Source organism: Mixophyes fleayi, chromosome 4, assembly GCF_038048845.1.
Source record: "Mixophyes fleayi isolate aMixFle1 chromosome 4, aMixFle1.hap1, whole genome shotgun sequence".
NCBI lineage: Eukaryota > Metazoa > Chordata > Amphibia > Anura > Limnodynastidae > Mixophyes > Mixophyes fleayi.
In genome coordinates, this window is record NC_134405.1 from 167819190 (window position 1) to 167843593 (window position 24404).

General features: G+C 40.4%; 1 protein-coding gene across 1 annotated transcript in view; it reads right to left on the bottom strand.

Moving 5' to 3' along the window:
• Positions 1 to 654: 654 nt before the first annotated feature.
• LAMB1 (laminin subunit beta 1) overlaps positions 655 to 24404 on the bottom strand; it is a 49253-nt gene continuing 25503 nt past the window's right edge. The window contains exons 19-34 of the mRNA XM_075208820.1: positions 24199 to 24342; positions 23321 to 23552; positions 22922 to 23085; positions 22273 to 22497; positions 19813 to 20030; positions 19604 to 19700; positions 15890 to 16259; positions 15284 to 15459; positions 13902 to 14143; positions 11854 to 12057; positions 10675 to 10819; positions 10155 to 10362; positions 8088 to 8229; positions 7231 to 7407; positions 6982 to 7141; positions 655 to 1814 (exon numbers count right to left, since the gene is read on the bottom strand). Coding sequence (XP_075064921.1) covers positions 1678 to 1814; positions 6982 to 7141; positions 7231 to 7407; positions 8088 to 8229; positions 10155 to 10362; positions 10675 to 10819; positions 11854 to 12057; positions 13902 to 14143; positions 15284 to 15459; positions 15890 to 16259; positions 19604 to 19700; positions 19813 to 20030; positions 22273 to 22497; positions 22922 to 23085; positions 23321 to 23552; positions 24199 to 24342 — 3041 coding nt within the window. The 3' untranslated portion in view covers positions 655 to 1677. The remainder of the gene's footprint in view (positions 1815 to 6981; positions 7142 to 7230; positions 7408 to 8087; positions 8230 to 10154; positions 10363 to 10674; positions 10820 to 11853; positions 12058 to 13901; positions 14144 to 15283; positions 15460 to 15889; positions 16260 to 19603; positions 19701 to 19812; positions 20031 to 22272; positions 22498 to 22921; positions 23086 to 23320; positions 23553 to 24198; positions 24343 to 24404) is intronic.

Sequence of the window (24404 nt, forward strand, 5' to 3'; positions counted from 1 at the left end):
CCAGTGCTACTCCATATCAGGGCTAGGTCGTATGATATGGGGCCTGAGAAAACGATCAGGTCCCAGCATCTAGAGAGACTGAGTGCTACTCAATGCTGAGGAGCACTGGGTCCCTCCAAGCACCAAGGTAATCAACTAATCATAGCCCCATTCTTAGAACACTGGGCTTGAGGCTGAGTACTAACGTACGGGGTCAAACTAGATGTCATCAGGTTTTAGCATGTGGATTGGGGGTTTACAAACCATTACTGGAAGCTGAAAAATCTAATTGCATCTGATTTGTATAGTAAATCCTGCGATTTGGGTCTGAAGAACTGCATCTGATGTGAGGCAGTTTGCATATAGCTCCAAAAAAAACAAACAATTTTTGTACTTCTACCCCTTGGTTTTAAACTTTATTTCATTACATAATTTTAGTGTTGCCTCCCCCTCTATTGTGTTCCTAAAGTAGTATGTTTTTAAATATGGGACATAATGTAGATTAGTTATTATGCACTTTGTACAAATACAACACATGAGTTATACAATTTCATGTCTTTGATCCTTAACATACTTTGCTGTAATTGGATAGGACATTTCAGTTTCCCATCTGTTTAAACATAACATGCAACATTAATAATTTGACTTTTCTAACAAAAAAAAGTGAATAAACCATTCTTATAGTTGTCATCGTTGTGCTTTATTTATAATAATCAAGAGGGGTGTGTGAATATGAACACAGGTTTGCTGTCTATATAAGTGTCAAACCTATTTGTGTAAATTAGGTATATTAACCCAGGTAACATGCGTTTCGAGGATCACAATATTCTGCTCCAAACTGAAAATGACAAGTACATGAAACAATCCAGGTCATTCCTTGAAGGTTATATAAAAGTATACATCAGCAGAGAACATCCTTCATATATGTAAAACTGGCTAAATTAAACTACTGAAGTACACCTACAGTATAGCAACAGTGGAGGCAGCTGTTTTGCCAGCTGAAATCATATTCTTGACAGTCCATTGATGCAGCACAAGGCTCTTGAGTCACTACGTGCTTCAGTGATGTATCCAATTCTTAGTGAGTGGATAGGCAGAAAATAGCTGCTTCCACTGTGTGTAGGAAACTGGTACATTGGGATCTCAGTTTCAACAATTAGTGTCCATAAAGTATTAACTCTAAAGCATAGAACATCAGCATGTGCTAGGTATGGTTATCTAAACTAATGCAGCATGTTAACAGGGATTACAAATGTAGGTACTAAACTTAGTGAAGGCTACATAACCCTTTATTTTGCAATGTTGCTCTCAAGCAACATGGATTTCACATTGCTTTTATGTAATAACTTCTAAATTGTTATCCTTTCCTTGATAGATGTTGCTTGAGAGCACTTCTAAGTGTGTAGTCTGTTTCAGAAGTTCCAGTATTGATCACTAGGTGGTGCTGTATGATTTCAGTGCTTACAAAATAAAGGGTTAATATTATTGCCTTCCATAAGCAGCAGAGTAGATTGTTATGGAATATAGAGAACTGAAGCCTTAAAAACACTGTTTGTTTCAGTAGTTATTTATTGTTACTGGTATTCATTTTTTTTTATATAAAAACAGACAATAAAAAAGGTCTTAATTTGGGGTTCATTTAAAAATCCAATAAATTATACAAAATGTTGGTCCTAATTTTCCTGTCATAATTTTAGTCTACAAGCATGTGCTGTATACTGCCGCTTTCTCGCTGATGGCTTTCAGGATTGTCTGGACTGTTTCTTCCAGGGCCACCAGCTGTTTTGCTTTTTCTTCTAATATTCTTTGGTTGTCTTCATATGTTTTTTCTAAATCTATGGGGGGGAAAAAAAAAAAAAAAAAGACAGATTTAAAGTAGACACACATTTCTATAGTGCGTGTAATTGTTTTCTAAACAGGAGTATGTTAGGTGAACAATGGAACAGATAATATGAAAAAAGTGTGTGGTCCTAAACTAGTAGTATATTTGACTGTGATGTGATAGTTTACTGCAAAAGTAGGTGCATTCATACACATTGTTCACACTTTGCAAGAAGACGGCCTTGATCCTGCAGCTGGCTCAAACTTTACCCCATCAAACGTCGCCATATGGGCCCACAGACCCATGCTCTTCTCTGGACAACCTGGTGTACTTGCGCAAAGTAAGTGTGTGAAGCCCCACACACAAAAAAAAAAAAAAAATTTACAAAATGACAAAACTGTAGAGCAGTTTGTAAATGACCTTTCACAAGGTGACCATCATGTAGGCTGTACTAATAGTCATGAGAATGCAATGTATGTAGGTTTGCTAGGAATCAGTGCCTTATGAACATGTCATGATAACCCTTAGTAGATTTACTCTGCTTTCTCGCAAATATTTATTCAGCCCAGATAATAGCTTTTTGCATTGTGAGAAAGCCATGTGCTCTTTAAGGGTATGCATCCATTTGGAATGTGTTTATTGTATATACCAGGGTTTCCCAAACCCAGTCCTCAGGGCTCCCTAACAGTGCAGGTTTTCCATATCGCCTTGCTGGAGCACAGGTGTATTCATTACTGACTGACACATTGTAACAGATCCACATGTGATCCAGAAAACCTGCACTGTTAGGGAGCCCTGATGACTGGGTTTGGGAAACCCTGGTATATCCTATCTAATCAAGCTAGCCAAATATAAATGGCATACCTCCAACAGTTCTGCCCCAAGTCTCAGACTCAGAATGGGTGCGGCTTCATGAGAAATGTGATTTGCTAGTTCTGAAATTTGGGTGGATCATGGGCAGAACTTTTTTCGTGAGATTGTGCTTTTACAAATGTTGACACGTATGAAAACCATGACAGGAGCTTAAAATGAGAACATTTTTCATTCTCCCTGCTGCGAGAGCCATGTGTCTCTCCCTGCTGCCGCTGCCTGTCCCCTTGGATGCCCAGTGATAGCGGATGACAAGTGATCCCCCTCTGCCTCCTCTCCTAGCCTATCTATTGTGGGCTCCATCTGCCCCATTCCTCTCTCCACCCCAGTATTTACCTGGTCCCTTTCACGGCTTCCTCTCTGCCACCTCACCACCACCCGACCCACCTCCCCCACTGGCTAGAGTCCCTCATTTGCTGCTCCCCTCTGGATATTCTCACCCATCCTCCCTGCCACCCTCACTCCTCTGGACCATATTTTACCCCTGTGCCTGCTACCCAGGACTCTCCCTGGACTCAAAATGCACCCCTCCCGGTACCCTCTGGAACTTTTCCCATGGACTCACCTGTGTTCCTGCTCTGCACCCTGAGGGCACCGGCTCCTGTGGACTCTCCTGCTTTGGACTCTCCTGTTCTGGACTACTAGTGATCAATCAACACCTGCACCTAGTGTGCCCTGTCGTCTCTGCCTGGTATTGTGTCTTTAGTATTGTCTTTTTGTTTTCTCTGGGCTTCCTATTGTTTTTGCCTAGTATTTCACCATGTCCTTTTTTCTTTAGCGATACCTAACTGTAATTGTTTTTGCCTGCAACTTTTTCTCCTTATTTTATTACTGTTATTCATTTTATTACTGTTACTTTTATCCATTGTATTACCAGCCTGCTGCACGACCGCTTGTCTATTGTTGTCCTCACCACTGCCTCTCCTCCCCTCCTGCTTCTTCTACTTTTTTTCTCTCCCCCTCCACCACCCACTGTCTCCAGTCTCTCACCATGCCTCCGCGCTCCTGTCCTATTCCCATCCTCTCACCTAGCCTCCCTCCCCGTCCCTACCTTAATGCTCCCCCTCACTCCATCAACCCTGCCAATCTCCTCCACATCACTCCTCTTCAGTCCCTCCCTTTCTCCTGTGCCCTCTGGAACACTAGATCTATCCACAACAAACTGCCGGCCATCCATGACCTCTTCATCTCCAACTCTTTTAACCTCCTTGCTATCACCGAAACCTGGCTCTCCTCAGCTGACACTGCTTTCCCCGCCACTCTCTCCCATGGTGGCCTTTCATTCACCCACTCCACCAGAGCGGATGACCGTCCAGGTGGGGGAGTGGGTCTCCTCCTTTCGGGTCATTCCCTCTGAACCTTCCCTCTCTTTCTCCTCCTTTGAAGTCCATTCTATCCGCCTCTTCTCCCCCATTCACCTCCGTGTCTCAGTCTTCTACCGCCCCCCTGGCCCCACTTCCCTCTTTCTCGACAACTTTGCTGCTTGGCTTCCCCACTACCTCTCTTCTGACCTCCACTCCATCATACTTGGAGACTTTAAACATCCCCATCGACCTCCCCTCTGACCCTGCCTCCATTAAACTTCTCGCCCTCTTTTCCTCCCTTGGGCTCACGCAGTGGACCTCTTCCCAAACCCACTGCCTTGGTCACTCCCTTGACCTTGTCTTCTCTCATCTATGTGATCTCTCTGACTTCTCCAACTCTCCCTTCCCACTCTCTGACCACCATCTACTCTCCTTCAATCTGTCCTCCTCCCCTGCTTCCCCCCTTCCTAAAACTACCCTCACTAGGCGTAATCTTGCTGCTGTTGACCCTACTTCCTTTTCCTCCTCTCTTGAAACTCTACTATCCCCTCTTCCCTCCTTGGTCTGCCCTGATAATGCCACCTCTCTTTACAACCACTCTCTTACCACTGGCTTGGACGCTGTTGCCCCTGCCACTTCTGTCCACCGCCGCCGCTTAATTACCCAACCCTGGCACTCTAATTTCACCCGCTTCCTCCAGAAGTGCACTCGGGCTGCTGAACACCTTTGGAGGAAATCTCGCTCCCTGGCTGACTTCCTCCACTTCAAGTTTATCCTCTTATCCTACTGCTCCGCCCTCTCCCTCTCTAAACAATCTTTCTTTAAGTCCCTCATTTCTTCTCAGTCCTCTAATCCCCGCCTCCTCTTTGCCCCGTTCACCTCTCTCCTCACCTCTCCCCCTATCCCACTCTCCCTCTCTGCTACAGATTTTGCCTCATTTTTCTCCTCCAAAATTGAGACCATCCGACTCGATATATCCTCCTCCCCTTCCTCTCCTGCCCCTCTTTGCTCCTCCCTCTCCCCTTATCCCACCCTAGGACTCCTTCCGCCCTACTACGGGCGATGAAGTCCACTCCCTCACTCTTTCTTCTCCCCCGTCTACCTGTCACCTGGATCCTATCCCCTCTCACCTTCTTCGCTCCTTCTCCCCCACTGTCTGCGCTTACTTAGCTCACCTCTTAAACCTGTCTCTCTCCACTGGTACCGTCCTCTCCTCCTTCAAACATGCCCTCATCTCTCCTATTCTAAAAAAAATCTAATCTCGATCCCACCACACTCGCCAACTACCACCCCATTTCTCTTCTCCCCTGTGCCTCAACTTCTCGAGCGAATTGTTTGCAACCGCCTCACCTGTCACCTCTCTGACAATTCCCTCCTTGACTCTCTCCAATCTGGCTTCCGCCCCCTCCACTCTACTGAAACTGCCCTGACCAATGTAACTAATGATCTCCTCTCTGCTAAATCCAGGGGTCACTTCTCCCTGCTCATCCTCCTGGACCTATCCGCAGCCTTTGACACCGTGGACCACCCCCTCCTCTTGCAGACACTTCACTCTCTCGGTCTCTCTGGCTCTGTCCTTACATGGTTTACCTCCTATCTCGCCAACCGCTCTTTCTCTGTATCTATGTCCGGTTCATCCTCTCTCTCTCTCCCCTCCCCTCCCCCCCCCCCTTCCCCCCTGCCGCTGCCCTCCCTGTAGGAGTCCCCCAGGGCTCTGTTCTTGGCCCTCTACCCTTCTCACTCTACACTTCCTCCCTTGGTGCTCTCATACCTAATTCGGCCTTTAGTATCACCCATACGCCGATGATATTCAAATTTACATCTCTTCTTCTGATCTTTCCCCTTCCCTCCTCTCTCGTGTATCTGACTGCCTCTCTGCCATCTCCTCTTGGATGTCCTGTTTTTTCAATGTTAATTTTGAGAAAGCGAGAGAACTTATTGTTTTCCCTCCGACTAAGTCCTTATCTCATCTGGATCTCTCCATCACTATTAACAACTCCACCATTTCCTCCGTCCCCCAACTACGCTGCCTGGGCATCACCCTCAACTCCTCCCTCTCTTTTACCCCCCACATTCAATTTCTTGCGCATTCCTGTCGCTTTCAACTTTGTAACATTGCCCGCATCCGGCCCTTCCTATCTAATGAAGCAACCAAACCTATTATCCACGCGCTCATCATTTCCCGGCTGGACTACTGCAATCTTCTCCTCACCGGCCTCCCCCGCTCTCGCCTTGCCCCCCTTCGTTCTATACTCAATGTGGTGGCGAGGCTTATCTTCCTTTCTCGCCGCTCCTCTTCTGCCTCCCCTCTCTGCCTTGCCCTTCACTGGCTCCCCTTCCCCTATCGAATTCTTTTCAAACTTCTTACCCTCACCTACAAGGCCCTCTCCCAGTCTACTGCCCCCCCCTATATCTCCAATCTCCTCTCCATCCACACTCCCGCCCGGTCCCTGCGCTCGGCCAATGACCGTCGCCTCTCCTCCACTCTAATAACCTCATCCCACTCCAGAATTCAAGACTTCTCCCGAGCTCCCCCCTTGCACTGGAATGACCTCCCTCGCTCCATCCATCTATCCCCTAACTTATGCTCCTTCAAACGGGCACTCAAAACTCATCTCTTCCTCAAAGCTTACCAGCCCTCCACTTAACCCTCTTTCCATGCTCGCTCTCATCTCCTGGATCCTCCTTTGAAAAGGGTGCGCTTGCTCCCCTCCTCTGACTCCCTCTGTGCCGATTGTCTGTTGCCCTCCCTTTAGGATGTAAGCTCTAACGAGCAGGGCCCTTCTCCCTCCTGTCTCTCTACCTTCTCTTCTGCTCCAACCTCAATATTTTTGCTTTTCCTGGAGCATCTGAAGTCTTGGTATTACTCGTTTATTGTTCTGTACTGTTATTCCCTGTACTGTCCATTGTTTGTACTGTGTTCGGCGCTGCGGAAACCTTGTGGCGCCTTATAAATAATAATAATATAAACTAAAATTGTAAACTTATCACGTTACAAAAATATACCTTTGAGCAATCCTAATTTCTTGTTTGCTTTTGTTAACAAGACTTTAGCTTCTTTCTGAAGTTGTTCTGCTTTCTTTCTGGCTGTTGTAGAATCTTCAGCTTTTTTGGATATCAAGTCTTCAACTTTTTTATATTTGTTGTTAAGTTCATTGTCCAAAACCTGCAATATTAGAGAAATATTCTATCAATATCATGACAAGGTCTTAAAATGACTAAATGTCATAGACTACAGCAAGCACATAAACAAACCTTCTTAACTCCATCAGCATCTGCTTTCACATCTGTAACAGATTTTTCCACTGAATGCAAGGTCTCTGAGTTGGCAGCTGACTTCTTCATTAGATCACTGAGATTTCTTTCCAGTTGTGCTATACGTTGGGTAGCATTATTTAATGTTTCTTCTGAAGCCATTGCTTCTGATTCAATCTATAGATTATAAACAATAGTCATATTAAACTAACGCTCTGACATTCAATAAATCTTGTCTTTTAAAGCACTGAAAAGAGATACTGCTTAACATACAAATGTGTCATTTTCCAGCTCGTTCATGGGCATCATTAAGCTGTAGAACTTACTATGTGCCTCTTCTGTCCCATAATCTGATTTACAGAAGGCACAGTGCCATCACTTCCATACTTAATAAGTGTTCCAGGACAATCCCTGTTCTTCCATCAGAAAGTCACAATGCTTGTTTACCCATAATTCACATTCCTGATGGCCCAAATCTTTAAAATATGGTTACAGATTCCTAGAATTGTTTTGCCTTATTTGGCAGTATGTAGTGGTATTTATTGCCTGAGCAAACATCAGATCACATGGGTTCCATGGTTTTGGGTTGGGAAATCAATTCTTAGCAAACAGAAATATTCATTTATGTGTGGGTCATTGTATAATAACTAGGTAGTATGCAGTACAAATACAAATATAACTCCTAAAGAACACATTGTGTTCACACACTAGTGGTCCTTACTAAAAGATGGGATTAATAAACCTAGCAAGCTCAGATGTAATTTCTCAAGCACTATAATGTATTGGTAGAGTTTTAGTTATTCACCAAAAAAAAAAAAATCAAAGTTGATTCGTAAGAAGAGAATATGGTAACTTACGGAAGTGAGTAGGTTATTTGTTCCTTTAATGTTGTCATCTGCTTGCTTAATGGCTTCTCCAGCAGCACTTTGCGCTCTGCCTGCTTCCTTCAACGCTTCCATTACCCTATCGGCTGTGGACTTAATATCTGATGCAGTCTTCCTGTAATCAGACAGCAAATAAACATTTTGAAAGTGTTTATTCTGAGTGACCACAGACTAAGCAATTCTTTCCCCTTGTTAAACATCCCACCATTATTTTACCCTCTAGAAGACAATTATAAATGTATTAAACTACAATGTACTGTTTAAAATAAGACACCTAATATCACACGCAGACCCTGATAAAATATATCAAGTAAGCATTTACATTTAGGAGCTGCTGAACTTTCTTTTACTGTTCCTTAAAATAGCAATTCCTTATAATATTTAGGATAATACCAGAAAATAGAAAAACAATATTGAAAGACATTGTAATATTCTTTGAGAAGATCATTTACCATTAGAAATTAGATGGATTGTGGGTAATAGATGCTGAGCAGTGCTAAAATTCAGACATTTCATGGATATTATCATAAATGATGGTTTCATACACACCCAAATACAGGACTTGTTACACTATGGTAGCCCTGTATGTGTCACACACAGAGCATGGTTTATTGATCTTTAACGTCTAAGAGCATATGAGGCTTTCATCACTGGTGCATATAAGTAAACCTCTACCAGTGCTTGGTGTACCCCTATAGGATGATGCAATATAGGAGTCATTTTCACACCAAAACAATCACCAACATTCTGAAAGAATTTACTGTTCTCTTGTATCTAGACATTCTGGGGAAGACTTTCTTCAGAAAAAATTGCGTTTAATACCTCCCATGTTACCTCTTAAGGATATTGCAAAAAACATAAGCCTATAAAGTCACAACTACACTTTTATTGAAGATTTAAAGGGCAAGCCCATCCATGACAAGTTTTTAACACTAACTAGCGTAATGATGTTGAAGGGTTTGGTGGTTATAAATGATATGCCAATACGGAGATGCAGACCCATAATGTTTATATTTTCCAGGCAAACTTACCTGGAGAATATTGAAAGGTATGAGACTGTGCTGGAAGGACAGCAACAACTCATCTGTACAAAGATCTGTGGTGCACTAAATGGCCTTTCAAATACACTTTCGGAGTTGAAACAGAATACTATAACATAGTGTTGCAAAGCCTTTATATATGAGCATCTCTCTTTAATCTACATATCTATTTGTGTGATGGACAGGTTTGGTTTTTCAAATGCCAAAATGCAAATTTTAGTCAATATTTTTGTTATTTCCACATAATTTTTGTATTCCATATGTAAATATTTCTTAGGATATGTCTTCCTTAAAACTCTAATTTCTCTATATATACATTTATAAGCTGTATCAGAAAGTGGCAGTCATGTGTTGCGGTGATCACCAAGCTTGGACCCCCGCTGCCAATGACAGATGGAGACTGCTCTGGTAAAACCACGAACAATGTAGACTGGTTCTTCTCCCCACTATTACTATACACACAGTGCTCAAAATTCATGGGGTGTATTAAATGCTTAAGCACATTTGTAACCAGGAATTCCTGTGATGTCATCAAGTGATCAGTGGCGGATCCAGGGGGGCGGGGGGGCGATCGCCCCCCCTAACAGACACTTGCTGCCGACGGCTGCACAGTATGTGCAGGTCCGTCCAGCCGTGACAGGCAGAGACAGTGTGCTGCTCTGATTGTGTTTAAAACACAATCAGAGCAGCCGGGCAGCACACTGTCACGGCTGGACGGACCTGCACATAGTGTGCAGCCGTCGGCAGCCTAAGATGTTAGAAAGGGGCGGGGCCTAAATCCCCCCCCCTAAATCGCCCCGGGTACAGCATTTTTCTAGATCCGCCCCTGCAAGTGATGAATGTTTCCAAAAGTAATTTACTAATGAGCATTTGATCAGTTAGTGCTGAAAATATTAGAGGCTTACTGGGAGTCTCTGGTGACTCATCAGGGTCCCTCTGAGTTAAGTCATTAAGCATTTCACAGAAAACTAATACTTACAAACTGTGTAAACATAATTACCTGGATTGTTTAGCTTCATCTAAAAGAGACTCTGCCCTGGCTATATCTCCAGCACTTTGTTCAAGGATTGTTTCCACATCAGACAGACTTTCCACGCGCTCACGTATATCCTCGGTTAGAGCATGTAACTGCTCAGGTGTGGTGGGCATCTCCATTTTCAGAACCTCACTGGCAACTGCTTCAATACTATCCAGGTCAGCTCCATCCTCTATGTAAATAACAATAGAAAAACACTTATAATGGGCCCCAATCTGCTCTGGTATTCCTAGAACAGTGCTGACATATTTAACTTGTTATGCATTTAACCCCCAAGTAGGAAATAGCAAATACACATCAAAAATATTATGTAATTCCCTGTTTTATTTCTCCAATCTGTTAAAATCAGCAAATAAACTAAGTACTTGTGCTTTGTTCATTTACATGTTGAAATATTTACACTTCAAACACGAAGAGAGATATTTGGTAAAGCAGAAGTAGCATATATGTGGATTGATATTATGCAAAGTCGTGATATACATACGCATTAAAAAATCCCTGATTTGTTTGATGAGATTTCTTAGATCTTCATTGCTTTTGTCAACTTTTTCTCTTGTTGCGTTTGCTTTGTTTAGAACACTTTGGGCATTCTGTTTTGCTTCTTCTGCTCTCAACTTTGACTCAGCAACCTATTAAGAAGAAGTCATTAAGGTCACAATTGAACCACTACCAAAGATACTGTTTTGAATAGTTATATTTTGCATCGAGCCTCAGTCTGCTGGCAGTTGTAGAACTTGGATACTTAGAGTTCCCTAAGCACCAGCATAATCTGGTAGCCATAGGGATGCCAGCACTTGTGGTTCTATAAGGGTCAGCATGCCCATTCAGTCATGGTGTACCAGAATAAGTGCTATTCAGCACAGGACTAGTTTGCACGTCCGATTTCTGCCCTGTGCTGACTGGAATGGGGCTGGTTTCACATTATGACAGGGAGACTGTGCTCCAGGTCTCCCGGTTATAGGGTGACCAGCCCAGCCTGGTGTTGGTTGCCACCTTTGCAGGAGGACCCCACATGCTTGTCTCCCTTCTTTAGTGATAAGCAGCCTAGGATTTATCACTGGTGCTGGATACTTATTTTAGGGTGTGGGTAGAAGACTACACATTTTTGTTTATATATTCTCCAGACGTAGGGCCAGGGCCGGATTAAGGGAATGGAGGCCCCTGGGCTGAGGGGGCCTCCATTCCCACGTGAGGGCTCCCCCCCCCGTGATCGGAGCTGCCCGCGCCCCCCCCCCCCCCCCCCCTTACCTCCTTCTCCGGCGCGCTGTACTCTCTTTACTGAGGAGATCTCGTGAGAGTGAGACTCACGAGATCTCCTCAGTAAGGAGACCACAGTGCGCCGGAGAAGGACCGCAGGGAAAGTGCTCAGCAGCACTGATCGCGCCCCCGCCCCGACCGTTTAATACTGCTGCTGAGCACTTTCAAGGGCCCCCTGGATGCCATAGGCCCCTGGACTGTAGTCCAGTTAGCCCTATGGTTAATCCGGCCCTGCGTAGGGCGCCCTTAGAGCAAGAAACTCAAAATCCCACTTTATTTTACTGCGCAAGTACAGAAAATCAAAAAACATATTTTATATGCCAGAAGTTGGATTTTTGATCATACCTAAATCAGGCCCTATAGAATCAAAATATTATCCAATGGTCTATTTAGCTATAACACTTACCAATTTTGAGAGTTCCTCCACTTCAGACATTGCACTCAGAATATCTTTGTCAAAATCCATAGCCTTTTTCCATGCTGTATTTGCCACAGTCACCAAACCATCACAACCATCCCCTCCACATTTCCTCTTGCCATCTTCAGTCAAGCAACCAGGCCCTCCACACTGTGAGTCTTCACATGAGGCACCTATCTGTGTTCCACAAGTCTAAAGAAAATAATTAAACACGTAAATATAAGCCGGCTTAATCATGTTAAACTCTAGTGTTCTTGGACCCTCTGCACCACTGACATGTAAAAGAAAAACAAGGATGATAAAAACGTGTTTGCACTAACTGCTAACTGACAAATGTGAGATCACTTCAGATAATAAGACAACAACAGATTTGAATGGTAGTAACACACGTACCAAAAGATAAATTAAAAAAAAGTGTGTGACTGTCGGACTGTCCAACTGGAGAAATATTCTCTCATGTGTATTTAACTTTTACCCATGTATTTGTCCGTGGCTTGGGGTAATCTAAGCAGCACTAGGCATGCCAGCCAGAGACTGATATACAAGACTAGTATTACAGTCTGTAGTCACTGTATACCTCTTAGAAATTTCCCAGCGCTATGTAAATTGTAAAATGATCATATAGGGCTGGACCAATCACAGCTGGCACCAAACTTTTGGGAGTCATTTCTATTGATATTTATAGATGCTCCTTTATCTACAGTAACACACACTATCTTTTTTTGTTACCTATACAGTTATAAGTAGTTCACAAATATCTCTAATGTGGCAACAATTATAGAAGTATATTAAAAACACCTACCTGAACGTATTCCTACAATTTTGTACTACTTTTGTAGTAGAATCCTCAAGTGATCTACTTACATACATACACATTGCAAGCATTTTCTTGCAGTATATTTGTGCTTTCTATTGCTTATAGTTATACTTTGTTATAATTTACATTTCAACTAGACTAATTAATTTGCAATTGCAAGATTACAAGTATGCTTTTCCCTTTACAATGGAAAAAAAAAAAGAATAGAAAAACACAGTCCCAAGGATTTCAATCATGAAACTATCATGTTATTTTCTTAGGACATTTCAACATTCTTTTGGGTAAAAATAAAGATATTTTGGACAGTTTTCATAACTTTTTCAGAGACAGAGGAAAAAAAAAAACCAACAACACTAAGGGCTAGATTTACTAAACTGCGGGTTTGAAAAAGTGGAGATGTTGCCTATGGCAACCAGATTCTAGCTTTCATTTATTTAGTGCAATCTACAAAATGACAGCTAGAATCTGATTGGTTGCTATAGGCAACATCTCCACTTTTTCAAACCCTCAGTTTAGTAAATATACCCCTAAGACTGCTTAAGATTTGGACCATGGGACTATAGCCTAGGTAGCCTAATGTGTGCAGTACAGAAGGTCATCTATTAGATGGGAGAAAAAAAGACTTCATTCAACAACGACTGGCAGCAAGATTCAGGATCTTAGAGCCCACCATGGAGTTCCAGGACCATGTAAAAGCAGAAGACCACAGTCCAAGTCCTTTTATACAAGTCACAGAAAACAAACTCGACTTCTTATATTTGCAAGAACTTACAAATGGGCTGTGTTATTCTTTATATTACACAATGTATCCTAACACTGAAGTAATGACATCAGAACTCATCAATTATAAGTCATGACATCCAGTGGCATAGCCATAGGCCCCTGGGCCTAGTCGCTCAGTCCGAGCTGGAGATCCCATAAACCACTGACCATGCTAAGGAGTGATTCCAATGATAGAGAAGCTCATAGCAGACAGAGCAATTTGAAGTCACAATCTATTCTTTTGTGGCCACTGCAACCAACTTATGCCACTCTTTAAAATACAACACACACACACACACACACACACACTGTATTCTTTTAAATAGAGTTGAACATATAAATGGATGCAGTATTTTTTGTTAGCACTTTATACAGATGCCTCTGGATTGTCTATAAAATATTCTGTTTAGAACGTAAACAAACAATTTCATCAAAAAGCTCTAGTCATCTTGCATACCTTTTGAGACAGAGATGAAAGATCCAAATTCTGGACCTCACCAGCAAGCTCATCTAAAACACGTGACTGCTCCTCTTGTCCTTCCTTGAAAGCCAAGTATTTTTCATCTATGTGGTCTTCTACTTCCCGTCGTGTAGCAGCTGAGTGTTCAAGAATGCTGTCTGGGTTAACAGCGGAGGCGTTGACCTTCTCTTCTGCCTCCAGAGACATCTGGAAATATTTATTGATGCTGTCCATAGCTCCTTCAAACACAGCATGGTACACATGTGAGTCTTACATTCCCATAATCATACTCCAGACAGTGACAACAGTTTATACATTTCAACTTCTCCTGGATCCATTGATGTGCATTTTTTTTGTTACTGGCAAAACACTATCTAATGGTCTGCCACACAGAAGGAATCTAGGTGCCTCTTACCATTACAAACTCTGCTCCAATCACTATGAAACATTTTGAAAATACAAAATAAATCATTCACAAGACTGATTCAGTTTCAGAATAGCTCATATGATACATCGACTGTGTTATCATCGTTAGCATCACCTAACTACCTTAGCCACCCCTTTACCACAGATGAACCATTCCTGACATAAGGCCTCCAAGACAGCTTAAACATGCATCAAACTGCAATCAGTGCTGAGCAGGTTGGGGCTAAGTCCCACTATGATGGGGGCACCACTCTGTTCCCTAGTGGGACAAGCCCATAGCCTCTTGTTGGTTGCTTTTTCGAGGACACCACAAGTTGTCCATCCCCCCTCATTAGCACTGACAGGTCACAGATGTGAGTGCTAGTGCTTGGTTCACTTTTGACTGGGAAGTTGCACGTTGTTTTTATTTATTTATATTTTAACACCGCATAGATCCTTGCTGATCCTAGCAACTCAAGCAGTGAGGAAGAGGTCTCCACTTTAAGCAACAGCAGACTTGACTGTTCATGGATCCTGTACAATCAGTTGCTGCATATAGCAAGTCATACACAGCTGGGGGTGTTTAATCTCCTGCCCAGCCACATTGAAAGCACTACAGCAAAGGCTTGGGATGAGGGAACACTGCTAGCAGGGTTGTCCAAAGGTGGCATTTCCCTTTCACTATGTACAGACATTTCAATTCAGTGGCAGACTTTTTGTCATGGCGTATCACATACAAAGTCAAGTAATATATACCTTAATCCATCTATACAGTGTAGTTTTAAACATCTCCCTTGTATATATTTAAGCTGTTTGCAAAATGTGCTGTTCTTATCACTATTACTGTATATTTAAGGGAGTTAACCCTTATTCCTTCATATTTATTACAGTGAAAAGCTATAATTTTAAGATCCAATATCTGAAAAACTTTTATTTCACTATAAATGTTACCATATTATTAAAAAATAAAATACCTCGCACGTTAGAAATCTTCATGTACTCTAGTTGTTCTCCAAGCTCTTTCAGTGCTTTACTGACACGATTTGCCTCTTCCTGCAAAGCTGCCACTTTGTCTGAGCCACTGAGGTTGATTTCTGCCAGTTTCTGCTCCACTTCAGTAACTTTGTCCCAGACCTCAGTTTTAAGTTTCCTGTAAACCATAATAATCAGATATTGGCACACGGTTATGACACAATCATGCAAGCCCCATAGGCACTAGGGGTTATTAGTAATGTGAGTTTTATATTAAAAATGACATGTTAAATTATGACATTTAACCCCTTAAAAAAAAAAAAAAAAAAAAAATCACTGTTATGCTGAAGAACAAATAATGTTTCAAACCATATTTTTCCTCCATTAGAAAATTAAGTCTGTACTATTACCCTGCACAGTCCATTAAGCATTGAGTTTTATAAATTATTACTACAAAATGTATTTGAATAGGGCTGTGGTTACCAAACTTTTAAACTTTTTGCTGCCGTGACACAAACAATAATGTATATATTATATATATATTTATTATGTATTCTACACCAATACGTTTTGAAACCAATGCGAGTTACAGCCATTTTGCGACTTACTCCGCCTCTTCAAAGAGATGATCAATGTTTTTAAGTGGCTGAGCAGCAGGATTCTGGGAGATGATACTTCTGATTTCCTCTAGCGTCTCCTGAACTTTGTCAATATTTTTCTGGTATGGTCCAATAACTCCAGTGATTTTCAAGGCATTGGTGCGGTTGAGGAGTCTGTTTGTGCTGTTGGACAGCTCTGTGATGATCACATCCCATAGGGCAAAACACTTATGACAAGGTGCGCAATTTGGGAAAACCCCAGAATAACCACGAGCACATTTGTCACATCGGGCTCCCTCTACGCCCTCATTACAAACGCAGTGTCCAGTGGATCGATCACACTGGGGTGTCTGTATAGCTCTTGAATCACAATCACAGGCTAAAAAAATATAAAACAATAAAATACAAAAAACTTTAAATACTTAAATCAATACTCAGGATGAAATCAAACAGACAAAATTCTTCTAAAATAATATAGTAAGTTTTAAGTGGACTCATATGCACAACATACAGTATATTATCCTAATAATAGTTGTTAAGCTGTTCCCTTTGAAAGAGTACATTTTTACCTAAATAGCTACTGTGTTTGGGAGTCAAACCCTTATAATAAAAGGGACACTTGTCTCTGATGATGAAAGGACTAAAACGGTGAAAATAAAAGCAAATGGAAAATCCTGTAAATTAAAGTAAAATGAGAAAAGGGTATTGTAATACCCATTATAGCAGAACACGATAAATTGTACTGTGGTATAATGAAATATTTAAAAACTTGTATTACATTATTTTTCATACAACGCTTTGGAAATGAAAATTATAGCATACAGAACTACAAGAACAAACATAAAATAAGGTAAGATTATCTATAAAAAGAAACAGGTTCTAATCTGAGCAATTCTTTGTTTTGAGTCTCCTCCCCCACCGCAATTTTAACCAACTTTAATTGCACATTTTTGTGTCACATAACACCTAGGGCTCATACAAAGGCTGTGGTATGATATTCAAGAGGACATGTGATCTTTATTTTAAAATATAGAACTAAAATTGTTCTAAAAAGCATAGTGTTTTAAAAGCAATAATATCAGGCGTGATCAGGATTTGACAAATATTTAACATTGATCATATGCAAATACTTTGAATAGAGTCGATTTATATGGCTCCACAGACTCCATGAAATAGAGCCTTTCTTCTTACAACAAAACCTGTGCACAACCAACTAGGTGATTAGGATCTCCTGCAGGGACATTCACAGAGGAATACTTCCTACAGCACACAAAGATTCTTCTCTGGGGAGGGTCACTTAGTTTTGATCTTGCTAAAAAGAGTCTAAGAGGGAGTCACCAAATACAAAGGCCATTAAGCATCAAAAAGAAAGGAATGCCAGGCCAACATTAAACATAAAAGTGATCTTTGGTCTTCAGAAGACACTACAATTACGCACTTTTATTTAAGGTAGAAACATTCATTTAACAATATAAATCATATTTTCAATGACAAATGAAAAACTATACTGATTGGCAAAACAATGTACTTTGTTGTAGGAGAAAACCGAAATTAAAAATGCGTTCTGAGTTTTGGTTTTTTATTTTGTTGTTTTTTTAGTTTTTTTTTATACAACTTGGCTTCAAGATTTCATATAGGGCTGTTCATCTAGTAGTATATAGCTATTTTATTAAAGCATCATTTTAAAAATATAGCAAAAAATACTGAGATGCACAGTCATCTAGAGTGGAAAATAATAAGTAGTAAAGAGAATAGAATTTGTCCAAGAGGCAACATTAACATATCCAAAAAAAAAGTGTGGTTCATTATGTTCTTCATCATCATCATCACCGTTTATTTATATAGCGCTACTGATTCCGCAGCACTGTACTCTGTTCATTCACATCAGTCCCTGCCCCATTAGAGCTTACCTTCTAAATTCCCTAACACACACACAGACAGAGAGAGACACAGGGTCAATTTGTTAGCAGCCAATTAACCTACCAGTATGTTTTTTGGAGGAAACCGGAGCACCCGGAGGAAACCCACACAAACATGGGGAGAACATACAAACTCCTCACAGATAAGGCCCCAGTGCTGTAAGGCAGAAGTGCTAACCACTAAGCTACCATGCTGGCAATGTGATGTGCCCAGAGACTAGCCTATGGATTTTATGGACAATTTGATAAAAAATAAATCCTGAACTTCAGAGTATATCAGCACATTTGTAGGATTTGTCTGTATAATTCATTTGTATTTTGTACCACTTTTAAACAGATTTTCTTAGGTTGGACTTGAATTAAATATTTATATGCAACATAGCGGTGATATAGGTTGTTTATTTTTTATTTATTTCATGCATATAGTAAGAACTGTAAATCAGTATTTGCAAGAAATAAACTGAAAAAAAGGATTCTTAAGTTTATCCACCCACACACCCATGATTCAAATAAAATAGCTTTATTACTATGTGAACAGTTAAGACTTTGTTCGGGTTTGGCACGTCTTTGTTGAGCGCTCTTTACAAAGCATTATCTGTTCAGCAACATGTAGGCCATAAACAACACACAATGACTTCAATTATAAGCACCAACTACTTCACTATAATTAACGAACACCAGATGAATTTTATACATACAAACAAGAGCCAAACTGCTGAAACTCCTAGGCAAGAGTTAAATTAACAGACTGGATGCACAAGAAATTACAAATCTACTGACTGACATTTATTTCCTGGAGAAATATCACATAATTCAGTGGTTGTTTTAAAAGATCATCTACATGAATGCATTTCTATGGAGGGGATTAAAGATTTGTTTAGTTAGCAATTTAAGGAGAGACTTGCATAGCTAAGGGGGAAAAAAAGTAAAGTCTAATGAGCTGTTTGAGTTAAATAATGCAGATTTGTATAAAGAAAATGCAGGTTGTATTGTTCTACTAGTTAATCCTCAGTGACAATGGTGAAATACTCCACTTACTTCACAGCTAAATCCCAATGAGATAGGAGTCTTTGATCTTATGTCACCAACATTTCCACTCTCAAGATATGTGTATTAAATGTATTAGTACTATGTACTTTAATTGCATGTGTACACAGTCCTTTAAAAGTAAACTGTGGGGTTTATTTACACTAGCCATATACAACTCCTTTTGACCTCTTTGTCAGAACACATAGCAACCGGATCTTGGTCATATTGGCCAATACAAGTATATACATGTGTATGGCTAAATGCTGCTTTGGTGCCTGCTTTACCATTTGTTCTGAACAACATGTGATAGATCCTGACAGTATTTGTGGACCCATACATGTACTGTGTATGGGCACCTTTAGTCTCATATGAAGTCGGTGGGCAGAATACACAGACATGTTAATAAAGATGATCATAAAAATAGAATGAGACACCCCAAAACACGTGAGTTCATATGTATTTTGTGCATTTTTCAAATTAAATTATATATTTTTTTGTGATTAGTGTAGGAATTGTCTCCTAAATGTGCTAAAATGTTACCACAAAGTTAAAACAGAAAATGTCAATCGAACATAAACAAGTGTCCTATACATAAATCACACTTCTATAGAACAAACATATTTAGGTAAGCCACTAGCCCTTATAAAGAGTGGTACAATTTGGTAAATTGCTCATGTTCATCCTCTTCGAATGAACGAAGAGCTCATTATACATTCTTCCAAGCAAATGAAACATAAATGAGTGACAAATGTTGTAATAAATAGCCATTCTTTACCTTTGCATTCGACATCTGGATTACCCCAGAAAAGTTCCTGGCATTCACTGCAATTCCTCCCACCAAAACCAGGCATGCAATGACACTGCCCAGTGAACTGTGAAAATAAAAAACATGGGAACAGTTACATACTCTGACTTTCAGAGACCTCGTTAGAAAGTATGTATGGCTCAGGCACTGTATATCATTCACATTTCTCAGTCACCTACCTCATTACAAGATGGCCCCAGAGATCGGCCTGCATCACAACCACATAGCTCACATCCACTGCCACTTGCCAAATTCCAGGTGTCTGGTGCACAGTGGTCACAGCTCTGTCCAATCACATTGCTTAAACAGGGACACTGGCCAGTGGTCCTATTACAGTGGCAATTGTCATCTCCCTGGCAGTGGTCTTGCTCAGTACCCAAGTAATTACAGACACACTCTGAAAACAAGAAATGTTACACCAGTTACATCACAATCTTTCTTTAGTCCAGTATAAGGTTATTAAACTGAATATACTTGTTTCTTTGGTTATGTAGCAAAAATAAAGAACAATAGTAAATGTATAATATGAGAGTGGCTATTTTATGATTTTTATGTTTTATATACACACACAATACATAGTTTTCCCTATTTTGTTACTTCCCAATTTGGTTAAATACTAAAAGAGGAATCTTCCGAATTCTTCCAAATATCACTGTGCTTAATCTGGTACTGGGCGTACTGCAATTTTTGTAGCATGCATATAGGCATTTCTGTAATGTGCAAGCGTACAAAAATGCTTCCTTATCAAAATTTGTGCACGTCAGACATGCCTTCCTTTACGCTTTACTATGTAGAATGGGGGCGGACATCTAAGTTCCATACAGAAATGATGTGTTCACTTAAGTGTAGCACATTTCTGATGGCTCTTTGGGGGGGTATTCAATTGTTAGCGAGACCGCTAAAATACTCACTCTCTAAAAATATTACCGTTAATACGGCAATATCTCGCTGGATTTCAGCTCGCAGCTCCCTGAGCTGCGAGCTGAAATCCAGAGAGTAAATTACCGTATTAACGGTAATATTTTTCGAGCGCGAGTATTTTAGCGAACTCGCTAACAATTGAAAACCCCCCTTTGTGTCTTGACCTATCCAGACAATAGTATTTCATTCATTAGTGTTGAAGCTATATTATATTAAGGTGCAGCAGTCTTTTCACATTAGTTATATGTCATTTTCTTTTAGACTACTTCAGGAAAGAAGATTCCCATTTAATTTATAAAAGGGATAAACAGTGGATGTCAATGTTTATGTATTTAATTACACTTATGGAAAATGTAATAACAATTTCAATCTGCATTTCTATGCCAACTTTAGAGGTTAGCACTGTTTGTGGTAGCCATACAAGTATGTATTCTGTTTTTAATTGGACACATCTTGAGATACTCATGTATGATGGCTTCTTGGCGACAAAATATTTATACCAATGCTCAGAACACAAAATGCTTCAAAACTCTAAATAAAGTCCATTGTTTCCTGTTACATAACATACGTACATATAAACACATGCACACAAACAAATATTTTTATGTGAATATGTTATCCAACAAAAACATTATTAGATTTTCTATTCCTTAACCACCGCATTGCCTGAAGGCAGATAGAACAGGAAATTGAATGAATATCCTGGTATGGAGAAACTAGAAACACAAATCTTCTGAAGAAAAATCATTAGGATATTTATTGCACAAAACCATTTTGTAATGCTGAACAACGGGAAAAAATTACAAAGTGGTGGTATACAGATAAATACTGGTGCAAGTAGAAGACAAGACCCTAGTGGTCAGAGTTTACAATGAAACAGTTTCCCAATACTGGAAATTGCGCATTCAATCACAACAAACACAATTTTAAAATTATGGAGAGTTAACAAAACAAAATGCAAAATTCTGTAAGTGCTTACGCAAGTGCACTCACTTAGATATGTTCAAGAAAGATGTATTCAGCTCAAAAACAGCAGTATTTATGGGAGGCATCCAAGTGTGTATACTTACACCTAAGGATAGTGTAACGAGTGCCACTATTACCAACATAATAAAAACCCTTCAATCCACACAAAAGCGATAAACGTAATAAAGACAGTCACAATATCCCTTCACTATTATGATTACAAAAAATAAAAATCGGATTTTAGGAGAAAAACCTAAAAAAGTTTAAATGAATGAAGGTGGTGGTCATAATGTGGTAGTAGACTGACTTTCAAGTAACGCTTCCCTTTTCCCACAATGCACATTTTCCGTTGCATCTAGAAATCCCCAATGCTAGACTGATTCCATGGACAATACAGTTGACAAGCACCTTAGGATCGATTGCACAAATAAAAAGTCAGTGCAAGTCTGCGTTTTGCAGTTTGTAAATGACCATTAGTGTATGTTTCCAGTTCCAGAACACACTTTTATTTATTTTGCCAAGAAATCAGTGAAAAACATGGAAGGCGGCACCAAGTTGATCGACCTTGAGATGGCGGCCATCAGCCCAGAATTGTACCTAGAACCTTACCATAAGTGTGTTCTACTTATGGTATGATCTGTTCAGGATTAGCATATATACATAGATACAAAAAACAACAGCTAAATCAGGTAGTGCAAAACGCATCAGAAGCGTTAGGCAATTTACAGTTATTAATGAAAACAATATCTTACTTTTACAATCTTGATGAAGAGCACTGCCATAGTAGCCCAGCCGACACTGATGACACTTGTCACCCTCTGTGTGATGGAGACAATTCAGACATACTCCAGAGCGTTTATCACAAGAAAGTGGATCTGACATATCTATGTTATTGTTGCAGTTGCATGGCTGGCAAACTCCGCCAAACTCTTCTGGGTTTCCAAAGTAGCCAGAGGCACACCCATCACACCGGATGCCTGCAGACAAAAATATACATTTATATTATCTAGTACATGATTTTAGAAGAGATAGTCCCTAAGTAGTCCATTGCAAAAGCCTGTGGTTTAATGTTCCATCAAAGGTTTTTCTCCAACTATTCCACAAAACAAATTTGGGACCTGGAAAGCCCTTAGTGAGGCACATATCACCTTTTCTACTGTCACCTTATCTGCCTGTAACTGAAAATAAAAAAATACTATAATATTCTATTACACTGTGTGGTGAGGCCTCTATATTTCTTTGCCTGTGTTCAGAAATAACCTACTTTCAATTGAATTCCATATGTTAGAACACTAGTTTGATCAGAATGTGATCCTATTGGATTAGACTAAAACTTGAAAAATAACAGAAATGGAATTACACAGAATTCTTACCCTGGACTTCTATACAACAAACACTTACCCGTATAGCCCTTGTTACACGAACATACAACATGCTCAGTTGTGGGGTCTTTGTAACATCCGCTGGCAAACTGACGTCCACTCCCAGGTCCATCAGGGCATGGGCAAGGCCTGCAGTGATCACCTGAACCGAGTCTGGGATCTCCATAATAGCCATCCAAACACCTACAAGAAAACCCATAATTAATATCAGGCGCCTCTGACATGTAAGCCTGCTAAGTATGACCATCTGTATGTCAAGAGATGTAGCTACACAGGCTGCAGTGTAGTAAGTAATACTGTAAACAACTGCAATAAGAATAACAGTGATACATAGCTATAAAACATTGTCACATAAACATATAAAAGGACAGAAGTGTAGCATATTTTGTTAAAATTAAATAATTAAAAGTTTCTTTACCTTTCACAGCTGTAACCATGAGTATGGTCTTTGCAGCCAGTGCACTCTCCAGTAAGTGTATTGCAGTCATCAGTGTGTCCGTTACATTGGCACTGCTGACAGTTAGGAAATCCCCAGTAGCCAGGTAAGCACACATCACACTGACGTCCATATGCACCATGGATACAAGGGCATTGGCCAGTTTCATGGTGGCAGAAGGAATGAGAAGACCCTTTCACATCGCACTCACAAGCTACAAAAATACATATCAAAATGACAGAACAGGAAATATACACCAGAAAGCTTTCCCAGACCCCTAGTGCCTCTCTGACAGAGGGCAATCTACTGCATTCAGAGAATACCGCAACACATTGGGAATAAACCTATCCTATCACATCATTCCAAGGGATACCAAGGCTTAATCAATTAATTATTATTCACTGGTCCAAATGGAACACAGCACAAGAGCGAACACAAAGTGATATAGGCTTTGATACTTATGATACACTTAAGCTGTTCACATAGGCAGCAATGTTCTGTACAGCATGGACCTAAAACATGAGGACATTGTGCCTGCAAGAGTTTTCCTTGTATATTCCTGCGTTCCCTCGTACTCATGTTTAGCACTGCTGCGCTGCATGATTTCTGCTCCTGCAGAATATTGTCAGCCTTGTTCTTAGTTCTGATCAGCATAAGAAACAAGTTAACACACATGTTGAAGCACTCTACAGAATAAGATTTAAACAATAACTATTTAGCAGAAAAAAAATCTACAATTTGCTACATTACTAAATATATAAGAAAATACAGCACTCTAAACATGCTGAACAACAGTCCCTACAATTTTTAGAAGGAAACAACGACAATATTTCATTCTCTTGATGTAAAATGTGACATACGTTTGCATCCGTTAGGTCCAAAGCCATAAGTCCCAGGGGCACATTTATTACAGCTTCTTCCAACGACATTTGGCCGACACTGGCACTGCCCACCATCTGGGTCACACACAGTGCTCAGGGAGCCTTGAGGGTCACACTTGCATTCTAGGTAGGAAGTTAAAAATAAGGAGTCAGTGACAACTGTACAGGAACTCTGCCCACTTTTT